This window comes from Pagrus pagrus (assembly GCF_965226575.1).
Source record: "Pagrus pagrus genome assembly, chromosome: 13".
Taxonomy (NCBI): domain Eukaryota; kingdom Metazoa; phylum Chordata; class Actinopteri; order Spariformes; family Sparidae; genus Pagrus; species Pagrus pagrus.
The window spans coordinates 25,387,648-25,403,505 of NC_140197.1; the positions used below are offsets into that span (position 1 = coordinate 25,387,648).

Below are 15,858 nucleotides of genomic sequence, written 5' to 3' on the forward strand. Positions count from 1 at the left end.
AGAGGGATGAAAGACATATAGTGGAAAGACAACAGTAGGTAGGAGTTTCACTTTTGTTTTGAAGCCAGCCCATGGCCAAACTTTTTTCTATCCGTTATGTTAATAATTAAATAAACCTCCACTTGTGAACATGCCAAACCAACTTTTTTTTTGCCATCGCCCCGGGCTCACCATCGATTTGCTTTAACTGTATCAAACAAAACGTCATACCGCTCGTACATAAAGTTAACTTCACTGTGCCCACTGAAAAAGCCATATGCATCCACAGATGTTGTGGCAGGTTTTTAATAATTGATGCGTTATCCACGAAACCAGAACATCTTCATTTTTTTGAGCATATTTTTCCACACTTTGTGTTTGAAAATGAAAATCCTTGACAACAGCCGACAGTTGAGACTCCACAGGTTACAGAGGTGGTGGATGTGGATTCACTGACAACAGTCGACAGAAGCTCATTTATACGACACGATGCTTCTCCTCGTGAAGCGTAACAGTACACATGCTTGTACGCTCCGTTATCTTGTTATCACTAAATAGAAATCCTGCTCGGACAAGCAAGTAATGATCATCCCGCTCACATGAGTCATTTTGCTATTGATTTGCTTTTGCGCGCAGCACGCTGCTGCTCTTGTTTATGTGAATCATCTAGTGCATAGCTGGGCCACAAGGTCCATTGTTCCAAGAGATTACGTTAAATTGGCGCCATAATTTAATTCTTTGTGTGACTGTGGCGGTAAGTTTAGTTACTCACATCCTCGTGAAATCCTGTGGATGTTTTCCTCACAGCAATAAAATAAAAACATCAATATTTAACCAGATGGTGGATTTTTTTTTGCTGCAGAAATGCTTCATGCATTATAACCGTATCATTTTTAATACCTCTGATTTTCCTTTTCTAATGGAGCGCCACTTGACGAAGGCAGTCATTTCAAGCTCGCCGCCAGGTTTAGTAAAGCAAACCTCGGGCCGTGTGACGGCAGCTTCTCTCCTTTCAGGGCCAAACCACATAAATTGTCTGCCTTGAGACTAAATACTTGGCACCGTGCACTGAGAGAGATTTTTCATTTGTGGTAGCAGCAAGCATTTCATCACCGTTCAAGTGACATCAAACAGGCAGCACACTGTTCGGGGCTTACAAGTGGCCGAGCGTGCAGGTGCTCCATCTGATTCATCGACAAAGCCAGATCGCTGACAGGCCGAGGATTGAATTCTCCAAATGATTCACAATGTTTTTTTATTCTGCGTTCAAATGGCTTGCCTCATTAATTTCATTAAGGCCAGACGGATTTAAGTCTCCTTTGTTGCTGAAAACTTTAAGCCCAACGGCCAGACACACATCTCGCTTTCTGGCTCAGAAACAGGCTTTGGTGGCGATTACCGATACTGCTCAACTTTCAGTCTGCTTTTCAGTACACTATCTATGATCATAATTTATTTAATCATTCTTTTAATGAAGTAAATCAGTTGTTCAGGTGTTATTCAGGTGAAAAAACAGTCATTAGAAATCAGAACTGAGACATTTACTCATATTTTGTCTTCTGAACGTCACCCACAAACATCAGAATTCAATATCAACAAAAACTGCTCGAGAGCTCAAGTTTCTTACTCTATTAATTGTTTAGTGGATTGACGGACAGATTGATCTGCAAATATTTTGATAATGAATTAATTGTTTCATTTTTCAAGCAGATTTCCAAATATTGTCTGATTCCAGTTTGTCAAATATGAAGATTCACTGCTTTTCTTTGTTATATATGATGGTATGGCCAATATGGACAATTTATTGAAATGATATTGTTATCATGATATGAGACCATATATCATGTTAGATACTAGATATTTTTGTATGGTGATCCAGGTATTTGGTCAAAAACATCATGATATTTGTGGCCAAATCTGAGCATTTATGAATTGTTTCTGAGTAGATATCAAGATATATATTGTACAGCCTTAAACTAAATCATCACAATATTATTTAAGGCCATATCACCCGGTGCTATATGATAGTGAGCTGAATATCTTTAGGTTTTCAAACCGTTTCTCACATAAAATAAGGAATTTGTTACATAGTGCACCTTTAATCAAGTAAATAATTGGCTGATTTAAAAGAATATTTGAAAAAACTGTTGGTTTGGCCCCAAACTTCCTCTACTTAAGCGATCCATACTTCAATTTTCTTTCCCCCATGGCACCGATTACTATTCAGCTGGTGTCACCAGAAGCTCACATGTTGGCAGGAATATTCAGCGCTTCATATGACCTGAATGTGAAACTTTACTCAGTAAATGCAGCTCAGAATCACTCTGAGAAAAAAAACAAAACTGTGTGTTCCTTCTCCTTCCCTGCACAGCCTCCATTGTATTATGTTCATGTAATTTAATGTAGAGACAGTGGCTCCACAGTGTGAACGTCTGCAACGTCTCCTGAAAGATGCTGCTTATACGCACGCACGTAAATTAACACAACAGTGGAGCCACTTGTGCTTTTTAAACAGTGGACAATGCTTCAGGAAATAAAGAGAACATACCAGTCGTACTCTCTTCAGCCGCTCCTCTAGCTTCTCCTCGGCCTCTCGCTCCCTCAGCACGCCCTCCAGCCTGCTGATCAGCTCTGCAGCAAACCTCTCCGGCTCCACATGTATATCCTTTGGAATCCGGTTTGGGCGCTGGGGGACGACACGTCAAACTGTAAGCGCTGAATTTCTGTTACCGCTGCACTACTGTCAACACCATATGGGCCCAGCTTTACAACCCTGACCCCTTTACATCCCGTCAGCGAGCATATGAAGGGATTAAAACACAAGCAGGAAATATTAACAGAGGACAGTGTCGAGTGTCAACATCCAAAGGGATCATACATTTAAATGTGGAACAACATGCAGCAAGACCACCGGATACTACTGATACTAAAATGTGTTTTATTTTCCTACACAAACATTGTTCCCATGCTTTCTGTGTGATATAGAAACAGAGGTTGGAGTTTAACTTTCTCATCATAAATAATTTACCTCGCAGGTTCTATATCCTCTACAGCGAGGAGAATCTGTTACCGACCTTTTGTTTCATTTCATATTTCAAAATAGGAAACATATCTTAAGTGACATACATAATCTCCTCATGCCTCTCTGAATGCATTATGTAAGGCACTTTATGAGGATAAAATGTGCTTCACAAATAAACTTGGCCTTAATAAGCACACGAGTGACATTTATTTCCTCTGCTGTCAGCACAAGTTACTGCACTGCAATTATGATACTTCAAAGCAGTTAAACTTCTGATTTGGCACCAATTTATACAACAAAAAAAGAAGTGAGGTTGGAAAACAAAGTGACATTTTTTTAAAAAAATAAAAAAATGTCCCACAAGAACAGTCAATCTTCTCATTGCCGATGAAGTGAAGTCATGATTAATCTGCTGGGGCTGGGAAACGTGAGAGTTGTGCTTTGGGGATTTGTGCTCTACTATACAGTCAATTCATGCATCCTAATGGGATGCTACGTGTTGGGTTTTAATTTGACTCCTTACTCCGAGGCCTAATTAGGGCCGGGGTTTTCCTACCAAGAGACAGCGTAAGCTGCAGAGGGAGGCATCAGGCTGTCACAGGGGAGGTTTCATGTCTGCTAGGCTTCATCGCACACAGCTTAGGAAAGCATCAAGCTGCATTTAGACAGCCTTCTCTTTCACCATCAGCTATTCTTATACTCCATCACAGGCCCTGCGACACAGCAGAACTTAAATATGCACATCTCCAATGGTGGAGGAGAGAAAAATACGGCAGAGACAGACAGTTAAAGAGAGGCGCAGATGCAGAAAGTGAGAGGGGAAGAGAAAGAACCCATGAATAACTCACTGGAATATGAGGTAGTGGCACTCGCCCATTTGCTTTGGCACTTTCGTGCATCTCCCGGCGATGCTGTTTGCGGTATCTGTAGGGTGGAACCCCATCTCTGGAATTAACAACAAAGACATTTTCATAATACATTCTCATGAATAAACAACACAGGCGGCTTTGAAGTTGAAAGCTTTCTGATGCATTTCCGCCTAAAACGAACACCTTGTAAGTCTTGATTAATCAGTGCAGCAGGACAGACATTCTCACAGGCATATTGTGTCCCTCCTGCACCACAAGTGGTCTGGCAGATTACGGCTACATGCTACACATCCGTGAGTCTGTACTTCCATGTGGTACTGGTCATGCTGGGTTTCAAACTCTCCTGTGCTGGAAGCTCTGGACCAATTAGCTGATAACAGCCCCTAATCCATTCAGCTTCAAACACATTTTTGTCCAGTTGTGCGAGCTTTGAAGTTTCTTTAGCATAATTCCCCAGTGCCATCTCTGCACCTAGAAAACATTAGTTTTCAAATCTTCTTTCATCAGCACATAAGTCCTGTGTGCAGTTGATCCCAGACAGTAAAAAACATTGACTTTGGCCTCATGCTTGTGCCCAAATAGCTACCTCTTGAGTCACCTGTGAGGGGAGACACATTCTGCTTTTAAGAAGTGCGACTATAAAGAAGCGCTTTGGAAACATTTGCAAAAGAGGTCAGTTGGTTAGTGGTTTAATTTCTGCACATTCAGTCAGACGTGGTTTTATATCTGCTGAGAGAGATTTTATAGGATTCCTAATTTGCATTACAGATCAATTCTTACAGCTTTCACTGGTTTGGCTAATGAGCAGATGGGACTTTACTTTCTTTACTGCTTCTGTTGTTATGTGCAGGTAAAAACTGGCAAAAAGTGCGATTTTGAAGTCAATAAACCCCTTATTTCAGTCTTCAAGCGATGCCTACCTTCCTTTTAACTAACAACTGGGAATACTTAGCACACATCTCTTATGTTCCAGCCAAATATGCAGCCAGGCATAGCCTTCATGACCTGGTATAACGACTTAAATGAAGTGCATGAAATGTCTATGTGTGTGGGATGAGATAAAATACATACACACTGCTGTCGGTGAGGGAAACTGTGTCTGCGTCGCTGGACATACTCTGCTGCTCACTATCGTAAGCGCTGGTGGCAGGAGCCATAGCATAACCAGTGTTTACATAGTACGGGTTGATGGGCTCCCGACCTGGTGCATGCCTGGAAGAGAAAGAAGAAATACAAGACATGCTAAGAAAAAACAATAAGGAAACAGACTGTGACACTGTGAAAATGCATTTAGAAGCAAAGATAGTGCACAAAACTCTTAACTCTTAACTCACATCACTTCTGCTTATTGGGTTTGATGACTGTATGGTTTCCTCTGCATCAAACTTTAAAAAGGTGCAGCATGTAAGAATCGGCTGCCTATCGCACATCAGCTGCTAACTGTAGCTGCTGTTAGCTTGTTAGCTCAGTTAGCCAGTTACCAGAACTGCCTGTGTATTCATGTGCGGTCAAAATGATTGGAAAATCGTTTTTCCTATTCACGTGAATGCTCTCTCAAGGTGGGAAAAAACCTTGAAAGGTAAATTGGTTGCCGAGTCCGAGTCATTTTACCGTTTTCTTTGTGCTTCATTGTCACTCAATTACTGGAAAGGTAAAGTGATTAAATGCAGAACATCTTTCCGATGTCCATGTTGCTCCCTCATGACTCACACCGAAGTCGAAAGAACGACTTTCCAGCTCTGGAAATGGGACCATCGGAGGAGCATGTGAATGCAGCATATAGCCAGTCGAGCAGGAAATACAGCATCCTCTCCAGACAGGGACCAAACAAAACCTCTGAGAACAGCAGATTTCAGTTTGATGACTGATGGAAATACAATACTGAGGTCATTTACAATGACTCTGACCAGGCCTCTGACTCCGGAGACAATGAAGTTAGGTGGGTTCAGGAGAGACTTGAAGCGGGAGAGGAGCGAGAGGGAGGTCTGACATCATCGGCCCAGCGTCCGCGCCCACTTCCAGAGACCTGAGCTGTACTATCAGACTATGGCCTATGAGATACAAAGTGGTATCACAAGACAGGATGTTCTGAATTAAATTTCATACGTATTGCACCTTTAAAGTCATAAAAGTTACAGTACAATGCACCATGAAGCTCCTCTTGCTTTTGTTTGGTGTAATCCAGACAAACCTACAGCCACAGTGAGTATACTGGTGTTTTGCTGGCAGCCTTTGTGATCTCACCAAATTCAATACCAGAGTATTGAGCGGTGGAGTATACCTGCAGGTGGAGTGCCTACAGATAAAGGGGGGGGGGGAGCTTCATTTGACTCCATTTACATTCTCAGTGATTGACTTTGCTGAACGCACTTCTTACAGGGCTTTGTACACATGAATTAAAGATGTTAGGCATCATCTCTTTTTATTCAAATTGGAATTCCCTGAAGCCTTCATCCCCGTCTTTCTCCCTGTTATGAATGCAGAAGCACCCGGAGTTCAAAACGAAACCTTTGTGACCCACTGATTTCCATTAGCATCTACATTCAACAACAGTGAATAATTACAGCGCCAGGTTGCTGAAGAGTTGGGACAAATAAAAAAAGTGCGGTCCTCAGAAAATGTTGTCGTTGTATGTGGCAACGTTTCTGACGATGAGAACTGAAAGGAAATGGCAAGGGAAGGAAGCAAACAGTTATCTAATTTATTCTGGTTTTTCACGAGAGACGGATGAGATGATTCTTTGAGTGTTCTGCAACACTGCTCACGGGTGCCGAGCCATTTTAGAAACATCTCAGAGACAAAAAAATTGGGCTGCGTGTCATTAATATAAAAATTCGATACCGGTTCATGAACGAGACTTTTTTCGATACCAATTTTATGAAGTCCATTTTAACAAAAGACTACATAACACATAAACGTTATGAGCCTCTGGGCGTGACCTAGTCATTTTCTTGCACGCCTCGAGACAGCCAATCACCTGCACTATTAGATTTTGACACAACGAGCATGCTGCATGCTAATTGGTTTACTGACGCTGATGAGATTACCTCCTTAGGTATTGAAATTTGGTATCAAATAACATTTTTCGATACTTGATCATAGTTCGTTACCCAGCCTTAAAAATAGATGATAACAACAGTGCTGTACGTAGAGAATCAATGGATATTCACTTAAAAAATGGTTAATTTTTATCTGAAATGATTCATGTATCATGTCGTTTCCTTGATTTATTTTCCTTATGTGTGCATATCATCACAAACAAAACAATTCAGTGTTCATATTTTTCTATTTCAAATGATAAAAGATACAACAAACACACCAGGTATGCCATCATCATCCTAGAAATCTCACATAAATGATCAATATTCAGAGAAAGAGGCTGCATCTATGTGGATTTCATTTAATTAACTTGCATAAAAATAATTTCAAGTGTTCAAGAAATGGCTGTGGTTTGTTTTATACATGATAAAGTGACAAGATACTGGCCATGATGTCCTCAGGTGACCTCAATGTGTGAGCAAAACTTCCAAATGATATTCTCTTTACCCTGCCTGTCTCCCTCTCATGTCAACATGCAAGGTTTAAAAAAATCTGTTAGCTCGCTTTCTAAAAAAAACAAAGGTTTGTTCATCTTTATTGATATTTCACGTTTGTCTCAACTTTATTCCAGCATGCAAGTTGTTGCTTTTTGATCACTGAAAAGCAACAACTTTCATTAAAAATGAAAAAAAAAAAACAGTGAAGTTTTGCCTTTAAAGTAAACGACATGAGAACTAAACTGAGCTGTTCACATTTCACAAATCACACCCAACATTAATGAACATATAGGTCATTCTGTTTCAAGTCGGTTGATTTGTGAAAGCTGATATGAAAGGCTGTTTAATGTCTTTTGTTGCCTGTCTGCTGTGAAGACATCAGACACGATTGGTGCAAAAAAAAAATTCAGTTTCATAAAAACCTGCCGGGTGCTGCTGAAAGGCTATTTAAAAATGAAGCGTGTCCTTCTGTAATTCCAGCCAAAAAGAGCTTGATTGCTGAAATAATGATGTGAAAATAAACCTCATTAATTAAAACTCCTATATTTTTCTCTTCTTCTTCTTCTTCTTCAAGCAAACGACTTCCAATGAAATTGCCCTTGAACACAAACATACACTTCCTTCATCTCGCGTCCTGCGGATATCAACCAGAAAAGCTGCATGCCAACACTGGAGAATGTAATGAGACACGAGACCAGACCACAGAAAGGAACTGAACTGAACCACACGAGTTCAGTTCTGTGATCTGGTATTTTAACACTTGTCTTATCTAGCTTCACTGCCTTTACTGTAAGTGTTTGAGTCACGACGAGAATCTTATCTGAAAGGGATCTTATCTGTCTGTCAGCAGACATGAATTCCTGTCTGTGCTCTTAACACTGGTGCCGCCGCAGCAGAGATCAAAAGTGGGAACGTTTCTGTGACGTCCAACTGTGAAGTGATCGTCCATTACTCTTTAAAGGAATGGCAGAGTCGCAAATTATGGCAGCGCAGCTAATCGAAAACGTTATTGAAATCGCAATATGGACAAGTGCAGCATCCAATACAGAAGAAGCAGAAAAGTTGTCAGGGGTTTGATGTTTACAATTTCAGTGCACTGATGTCATTGTTTAAGTGTCAGATATCCTGAGTCTGTGACATATCTTTGTCACAAGTGTTTAAAAAACACTTTTGAGGGATCATTGCAAAAATAGAAGGATATATCGATATCAATATCAACTCCCTAACATCGGTATCGGCCCTAAAAATCAGTCAGGCTCTAGTGACAATATAAAGTACTGTTGCGCCGCACTTACAAGTCTGGCTGCTTACAAAGATGTTTGTTTGGTACAGACCCCAACAAAGTCAAATCATCATGATTATGATTGTTTTTTCATAGCACATTAACCTTATGATGCAAAAATGATCATTCCCACTAATTGTGAATCATATCACAATCGTATAATCCGTCAAAATAATCGCAATATGATGATAATATGATGATTAAACGAGAACTACAATCACATTAGGATCTTAAGTTTTACGGGTTCAAACCAGCAGTGACATCAGTTATTGCAGTGAGCAGTAACTTACGCCTTCATTTGATGCTTCTTTCTTAGAGACTGAAAGCATTAGCATGTAACCAACGCTAACCTCCCTCTCATTTGTTTGACACAATTACAGTTTCTTATGCTGGAGGATCACAAGTATGTAAACGAGCATCCACAGTCTGAATGCTCAGAGCCTTTTAGAGTCAATCAGGGTCGGTTCTCTCGCTCCGCTTGCTGCTGTGTATTAAGCCTGGCAGAAACTGTACGGATTAAACCCAATTTTAGCCCAGAATTGGTTTCCCAAACTAATTTTAGAACGAGCTTGAATTTTTTGCTGGATCGGTCATCATTTGATGCGTCGTTCGAGGGCGGGTCACAACACATAATACATTTCCTCGATCTGATGGATTACTGGCATGTCTGAGCAGTTCAACGTTTTGATTTCCCACGTGGCTGCTGTCAAAACCTCCGTTATTAACTATAGTGAGCTCGCTTCAATTCTGTCGGATTAGTATTTTACATGTTGTGGCTAAAACTGACTGCTGGGATGTAAAACTGAACTTCTAACCTTCTGCAACTCCAGATTGTTTCTTTTACTCTTCCTACTATCTGCACATAGTAGAATTAAGGTAACACTGCCTTTCTCTGTTTCAGTCAACATTGTTTAGGACACAGACACAGCCCTGTCATCTGAATAAACTTTATCGAGATTGTCACTGGACAAAACTGGCCAGGGGGTTCTGAGTTAGCAGCCGGGCTGTGGCCCAGTTGGTCTGTACAGTGTGAGCAGAAAAGGTTGGAGGTTGTTGCCATGCAGAAAGGAAAATTCGTAGTACGAGTTAAAATGCAAAAGATCACTGAATGTGTGTCTGCCGATGAAAAAACACTGATGTTACCAACGGTCTCACAACTATAATAACTAATATCTTGCTAATGAAAACTGAGCATTTCCTGTAGCTGTAGCTTCACATTAAAAGCATTTTACTGTCAAAACACAATTTTTATTCAACATTTGTTGACAGCGGATCAGTTTGAATATTGCAATACTTTTACACAGTATGTGGGGAGTGATCGCACACCTCCAACTTCTCAGTGAGGTAACCAACTTCTATTCACTCATTAACATCATCAGGTTTTCTAATCAGCACTGGGTTTAAATCTGAAATATCGACAAACCCTCATCCTACTGTCAGTAAAATGCTGTATGGAGCGGACGCCTTTACGCAAATACTTTGTATTTGTAGCATCCGTTGTTCCACTAAGTATTGATAGAAAACAAGGCAAAACAACATTTGGGGCGGTGGAAAAGTAATGTAATGTAACACTGCGTAGCACTGATAACACCGACTACTGTGGCAAGACTAATGTGCATAACAGTCCAAACAGTTATTAAATAAAATCTGCAATACTTTAACCCCTTGAACAAGTAAAAAAAAAAAAGCTCATACAAGCTCATTTGTACTGTGGATCATAAAAGAAACTTTTTCTATAAAAACAAAATCATGTCATTTTTTCCTCGAGTAGATCTGAACACTCTCACCCTGCCTCACTTATTCAGGTGTTACTGTTTACATCATCAATGTCTCCATTTAGTATTCATGACAGTCAGACAGCATTGCACAACACAAAGACCCTTAAAACAGAAAATCATCTCCAAGATGCAAAGGCTAACATGACCAAATGCTGCCATTTAAGTTTCAGCTTCATACATTTTACTGCATTTGAATGCTCTCAGCTAACTGCCCCATGCAATAATTAAGAGACACTCAAATCTGTTGTGTGTGCACCATGCCCTGCATACCTGAGAGTAAAACAAAGGGGACGTTCAGACCAAAAAATGCACCTCTTTAGTCCAAACGAGCATAAACATCAGGTTAAAAAGAAGACTAACCGGTTCTGCAAGAATCACAAACAGCCACAAAATGCAGAGAACTCAGGCATCAAAGGAGAAGAAACAGACGAGGAGCAGGTTGAACACTGGTCATTCAAAAAAACAAACGGCTGGAAAAACATCTACACACATTACACTTGCTAACAGCTAGTGGCTTTAGGCCTCAATATCCGCAGATCTGGCACTGCACAGATTATAACATCTGTGTGAATCTGCGGTGACCTCTCACACTGAGAGTGAAAAGCTGCTGCTGTTGCAAACACACATAGCTGGACGACACAGTCAGCTCCGGCACTGCAGCAAAAAAAAGTCCAAAGAAATAGCAAACTTTACAGACTACCTACCTACAAATACTGGTGAGCAATTTGCTCCACCGAACCTTGGTATTGATTCGGGTGTTCTATTTCAATCTGGACAAAACAAAACATTACTTCTGTATTGATTTTGATACAAATGTGTATGAAATATAAAACGTTTCCACCCGTGAGGAGCACGCTGTCATAGTCCTTGTTGCAAATTCAGGAAGCGCACAGCATATGTGCACATTAAGACGTAAAGAAGAGGGTGTACGGATCTCATTTCATTACAGACTATGACGCCACTTCTCATAACTGCAGACTCAATATTAAGAAGAGGAGGAGAAGGGAGAGGAAGGGGAAGATTACAGTGTCCAGGATAAGTGATTTCAAAACAGCTCCTCCTCACATAAATCAAGTTCTGTCCAATGGGGAAACATGAATCCCACAGTACCTCCACAAGAAAAACAAAGAACACTTTCCTCAATCTTCTAACAACAAGTGCATCCTCTGACATTTCCTCTCCACCACAGGTGGAAACACACCACCTTCCTCCCATCAGCTGTCTCTTGCGCTACACTCACTCGCTTTTCATTTCAAAAAACTTCAAGCAGCGTTCACGGCATTGTGGGGTTTCAGGTTTATTTCTAATTCAGCAGTTTGCAGAGAAGAGCTGTGCAGTTAGAGCTGAAGTGAAGCTTTCTAGATTGCAGGGAGGATTTACCTGTACTCGTGACCGTCCTGGAATCTCGCGCTGCTGGCAACACGCTGCGGCGCCGTCTCCATTAGCAGCTTCTGAGTAAGCCGGTTGCTCGGTGTGGGGTCGCACTCGGGCTGCTCCTCCGGCTCGTGGTCACATCTCCACTCCTCGTCTTCGTTTAAAGTCGGTAAATAACCCGACAGGCCCTTTCCATTCCCAGAAACAGAGCTGTGATCGCTGTACAGCTTGGGGCTCTCTCCTCCTGTCCGTGTATATTCCAAATATATGTCAGACTTAAGAAATAAAGGGTAGGTGTTTTCCTCCATCATCGTCTGTATCTCAGTCTGAGCCTGGTCAAACATTGCAGGATCAATGTGGAGCTTCGTGACACAGTCTTTGATGAAGGACTTGGTAGCTGGTTTGATCTGTCGGGAAACAATCCCATTGTTGTCCAGGATGTATTTCTTATAGATGGCTTTCGCCAGTTTTAACTTCTTCTCCTCGTTACCCTCGTTGGCTTCGAGTTTGCGGAAGCCACTGCACGCAAACCAGAAGTCCAACATGTCTGCGCACTCCTCCTGCTTGAGGAACGTCCTAAACAGATGGATGCCATCTTGGTCATCCAGGAGGGAGTGAAGCGATTCTGCCCACTTTAAGTAGGGTGGCGTAGGGGAAGCACTTCCTTCCGGCTCATAGCCCAGGTCCAGGTCAGGTCGCCTGGGCGTAGCCACGGACGCCTCGCTTTTAAGGTTCTCGTTCTTCGAGGAGAAGCCGAGGTTGCTGTATTGGCGTCCATCGCTGCACACCAGCTCACCCTCTTCCCCCGGGACTGGAGGTCTGGGTGCATCCTCAGTGAAGCTGCCTCCCAGGTCTGCTAAGTAGCCCCTTTTGTCGCTTATGCTCATAGTCCCAGCATCCATAAACTGCGTCCCCGTAGAGCCCACGCTGCACGACTATTAGATCCAGACCTCTACTTATGCCACTGCAAAAAAACTCCTGCAAAGAGGAAAAATACAGAATGAGTCGCAGTTTCATCACATCATCACAATCACAATAACAAAAACAAGTGAGTTCATATGAACAGATCCGGTGCTGACAAAGGGTCAATCTATTATGTGTCATAATCGCCACGTGCCTGGTTGGAAAAAGGACTAGCAGCTCCTCTTGAGGGACTTCTTAAATTTTGCACAGTTTGTATTTTTATCAGATTTTCATGAAAAACTCATCATGAGGCCAGTTTCCAGCTGAACATTAAAATTAATGCAAATTCTGCGGAAATCCACAGGATTTGAATTAAAAAAAACAAAAACAAGACGAGCTACTCTAAAGCTTCACCACCAGAAAGGTGCGTCTGGTTCGCCTTTAAATGCAGCACGCTCAGTACGGTGACGACGTCCGTTTACATTCAGATGAGAGTGAATATATGAATACATTCTTCGGCTACTACAGCACGGCGCCGGCTCAGTAGAACGACTGGAAATCAACTCAGAAAAACGATGACACGACACTACACTTCCTCCGTTACCACATATTCTTCATAACATCTGCAAAGCTAGGCAGAAGCTGAGAGCTGGAGTCATCGGGCTTATAATGTGGTTTTAATGGGCTATAATGTGGTTTGGGTCACATTCAGAGTTATGGTAATCCAGGCCAAGAGTCGTGGAGCCTCAGCGCTCTCTGTGCAGCCGCAGGCAGCTTTCCACTGGGCAGTAGTACGAGTTTAGTGTTAATGTAGTGTGCAGTAACATCCTCTGATTTATATGCAAGAGCCTATCATTACTTTACACCGCTACTACACCAGCCTCATCCAAATTAGCATTAGTGTATCATCACACTGAAAGATTCACTTGAGGTTTACAGTATGAGGCGATAGTGAAGGTCTCTCCGCTATAAGCTGATACCAGCACTGTATATGTTATTGATCGGAGCGTCTCCTTAATTCATCCCCCTGCCATCATCGCTCAGGGTCAGCCGCAGAGCAGCATACCTATGATTTCAGGTATCGGATGTCTCGTTCAAGGACACATCCTGGTCCTCGTGTTTTGTCCCGCTGAGCAAAGACACAGCTGTGCCAACAGTGCATCTGCACATACGGCTTATGTTTGAGCTTCCTAGATACAGTGTCGATTTCCTGACGTAACCTCAGCGCAGAAAAATTAAATAAAAATCCTCCTCATGTTTCATTTCTCGTATAAACGCAGCAGCTAATATTTCTTGACAGCTGTGACCGGGAATCAAAACGAGGTTGATTTAACACACATCTCCCCTGACTTTCCTTTAAATTACATTTTGAGTCGACGGGATGGAAAACAGGTTGACAGCTTGGGTTTGTTTCTTATTTAAAAAAAGAAGATTTTTTTTTAATGGATGCCATTACATTCCCTCCAGGGCACACCCACTCTCTGTCTAGTTCAATACAGATACAAATCACTTCCCTGATTGAACAAAGACAGTAAATTGGCACCAGAGCTTTTCCTGAAGTGTGAGCAGCACGTGCAAGTGTGCAGGAGGCCCAGGTGTGCAGGACTGATGATGACCATGAAGAGAGAGAAGGGGAAAAAAAACAGTTTTCTGATCAGTGAGGGATAAATCAACCAGTCATCTCTGCTACCTGTGCGTTCAAGGATGCGTCGGCACCTCGCGCCGCTCGGTTAGCGCATTGATATTTAAACGAGCGGTTCTGCGGTCACAGGTGTGCGGCCTCACGGGGGGAGGGGGGGGAGGAATACATCGGCGTGAATTCAAGGAAAAAACGTCCCCCTTTTTTTTTCTTTTTACCCCGAAACTGGCTCCGTTTGTTCCTCTGAAGTGAGCCTCTCATCACATTCATGTCTTGGCCTCTCCAGAATGAGCAGAACGGCAGCGGCTGGTGGGGGAGGGGAGCCAGAAACAAACTCCGTACACACACACATTTATATACACTGTCACACACACACACACAGCCACAGCCAGGCCTTTCAGCGAGCCGACCGACAAGTGCACAACTTTGTCACACTATTCACCTATTAATATCAGCGCTACCGCCGCTAACAGCTGCTGAGCCTGAGCGAACAAACATGACGACCGCAGACATTTCCCCCCCCCCCCCCCGCTCCTGAAGCAGTCAGAGGACACGGAGGGAACCCCACATCAATACCCGAGCAGATTTACAGCCAGCGAAGCGATGGCACATATCTCTCCCCCCCCCCGCTCCTCCTCCCCGACTACCGCAATCCCAATCTGTGAGCCGAGCTGAGCCGAGCCGAGCTGAGCTGAGAGGGGGCACACAGAGAGGAGAAGAGGAAGGGAGAGGAGAGGGAGAAAAAAAAAAAAAGTGACATATACTTCACCGGTGGGAATCTTGTCGCTGCTTTCGGGTGCATCGGGAATCTGGACGCGCGCCGGCCCCCGCGGACAGTGTCATAGTTGCGATTTTGCAGGAGTTTAAAAATAACAAAGAAAACAGTCCGCGGTCCAGCTCTCCATGGCTGTCTCTCACTGTCTGTGGCGGAGCTCAGGCTCGCGCAGCAGATGATGCACAGCGCCTCGCCCGTTCACTACACAAACTGCCGGTGTTGAGCTGTGGTACATGTGGTACACTGATTTATTTATTTAAAAAAAAAATATCTTGAAAATGAAGCTTTGTTTGGCTTAAAATCAGCTGGAATATGGCTCAGCATAGACTACTTCCTTTGTTTTCATTTTATTTTAATGCCTTTTTGTGATTTGTTTCTACGTGCTTTTATTTTGGAAAATTATACCATAATAGTACAAATAATAATGAATCATAATAGTAAAAAAAAAAATCAAAAAACAAAAGAAAATCATGCATATTAGCTTACATTTATTATCTTAATTCAAACCAACATCTAAGTCAATGCATTTTATGTATAAACTCAATATGACTGCAAGCATTAAAGGTGCACTATGCAGTTTTTGAGACGACATTTTAATCAGATTAGAAAGATCTTCATCGACTGATTTTTTTATGGCTAAACAAACTAAATAAACAAACTTGTTTAATTTTCCATGACTGAATATACTGAATAAACTAACT

The 15,858-nt window shown here is 42.2% G+C and overlaps 1 protein-coding gene across 5 annotated transcripts in view; it reads right to left on the reverse strand.

The window, feature by feature from the left end:
- The window catches only part of axin1 (axin 1), a 34,140-nt gene that overhangs the window by 10,172 nt on the left and 8,110 nt on the right, over positions 1–15,858 (reverse strand). For 3 of the 5 annotated variants that reach the window (XM_084372582.1, XM_084372580.1, XM_084372581.1), the window contains 4 exons: positions 11,847–12,818; positions 4,942–5,082; positions 3,850–3,946; positions 2,528–2,665 (listed from right to left, as the gene is read on the reverse strand). In XM_084372582.1, coding sequence (XP_084228708.1) covers positions 2,528–2,665; positions 3,850–3,946; positions 4,942–5,082; positions 11,847–12,742 — 1,272 coding nt within the window. In that variant the 5' untranslated portion in view covers positions 12,743–12,818. Of the gene's footprint in view, positions 1–2,527; positions 2,666–3,849; positions 3,947–4,941; positions 5,083–11,846; positions 12,819–14,600; positions 14,894–15,151; positions 15,444–15,858 lie in introns of those variants that run through there. The other 2 variants (XM_084372583.1, XM_084372584.1) reach the window with 2 other exon arrangements.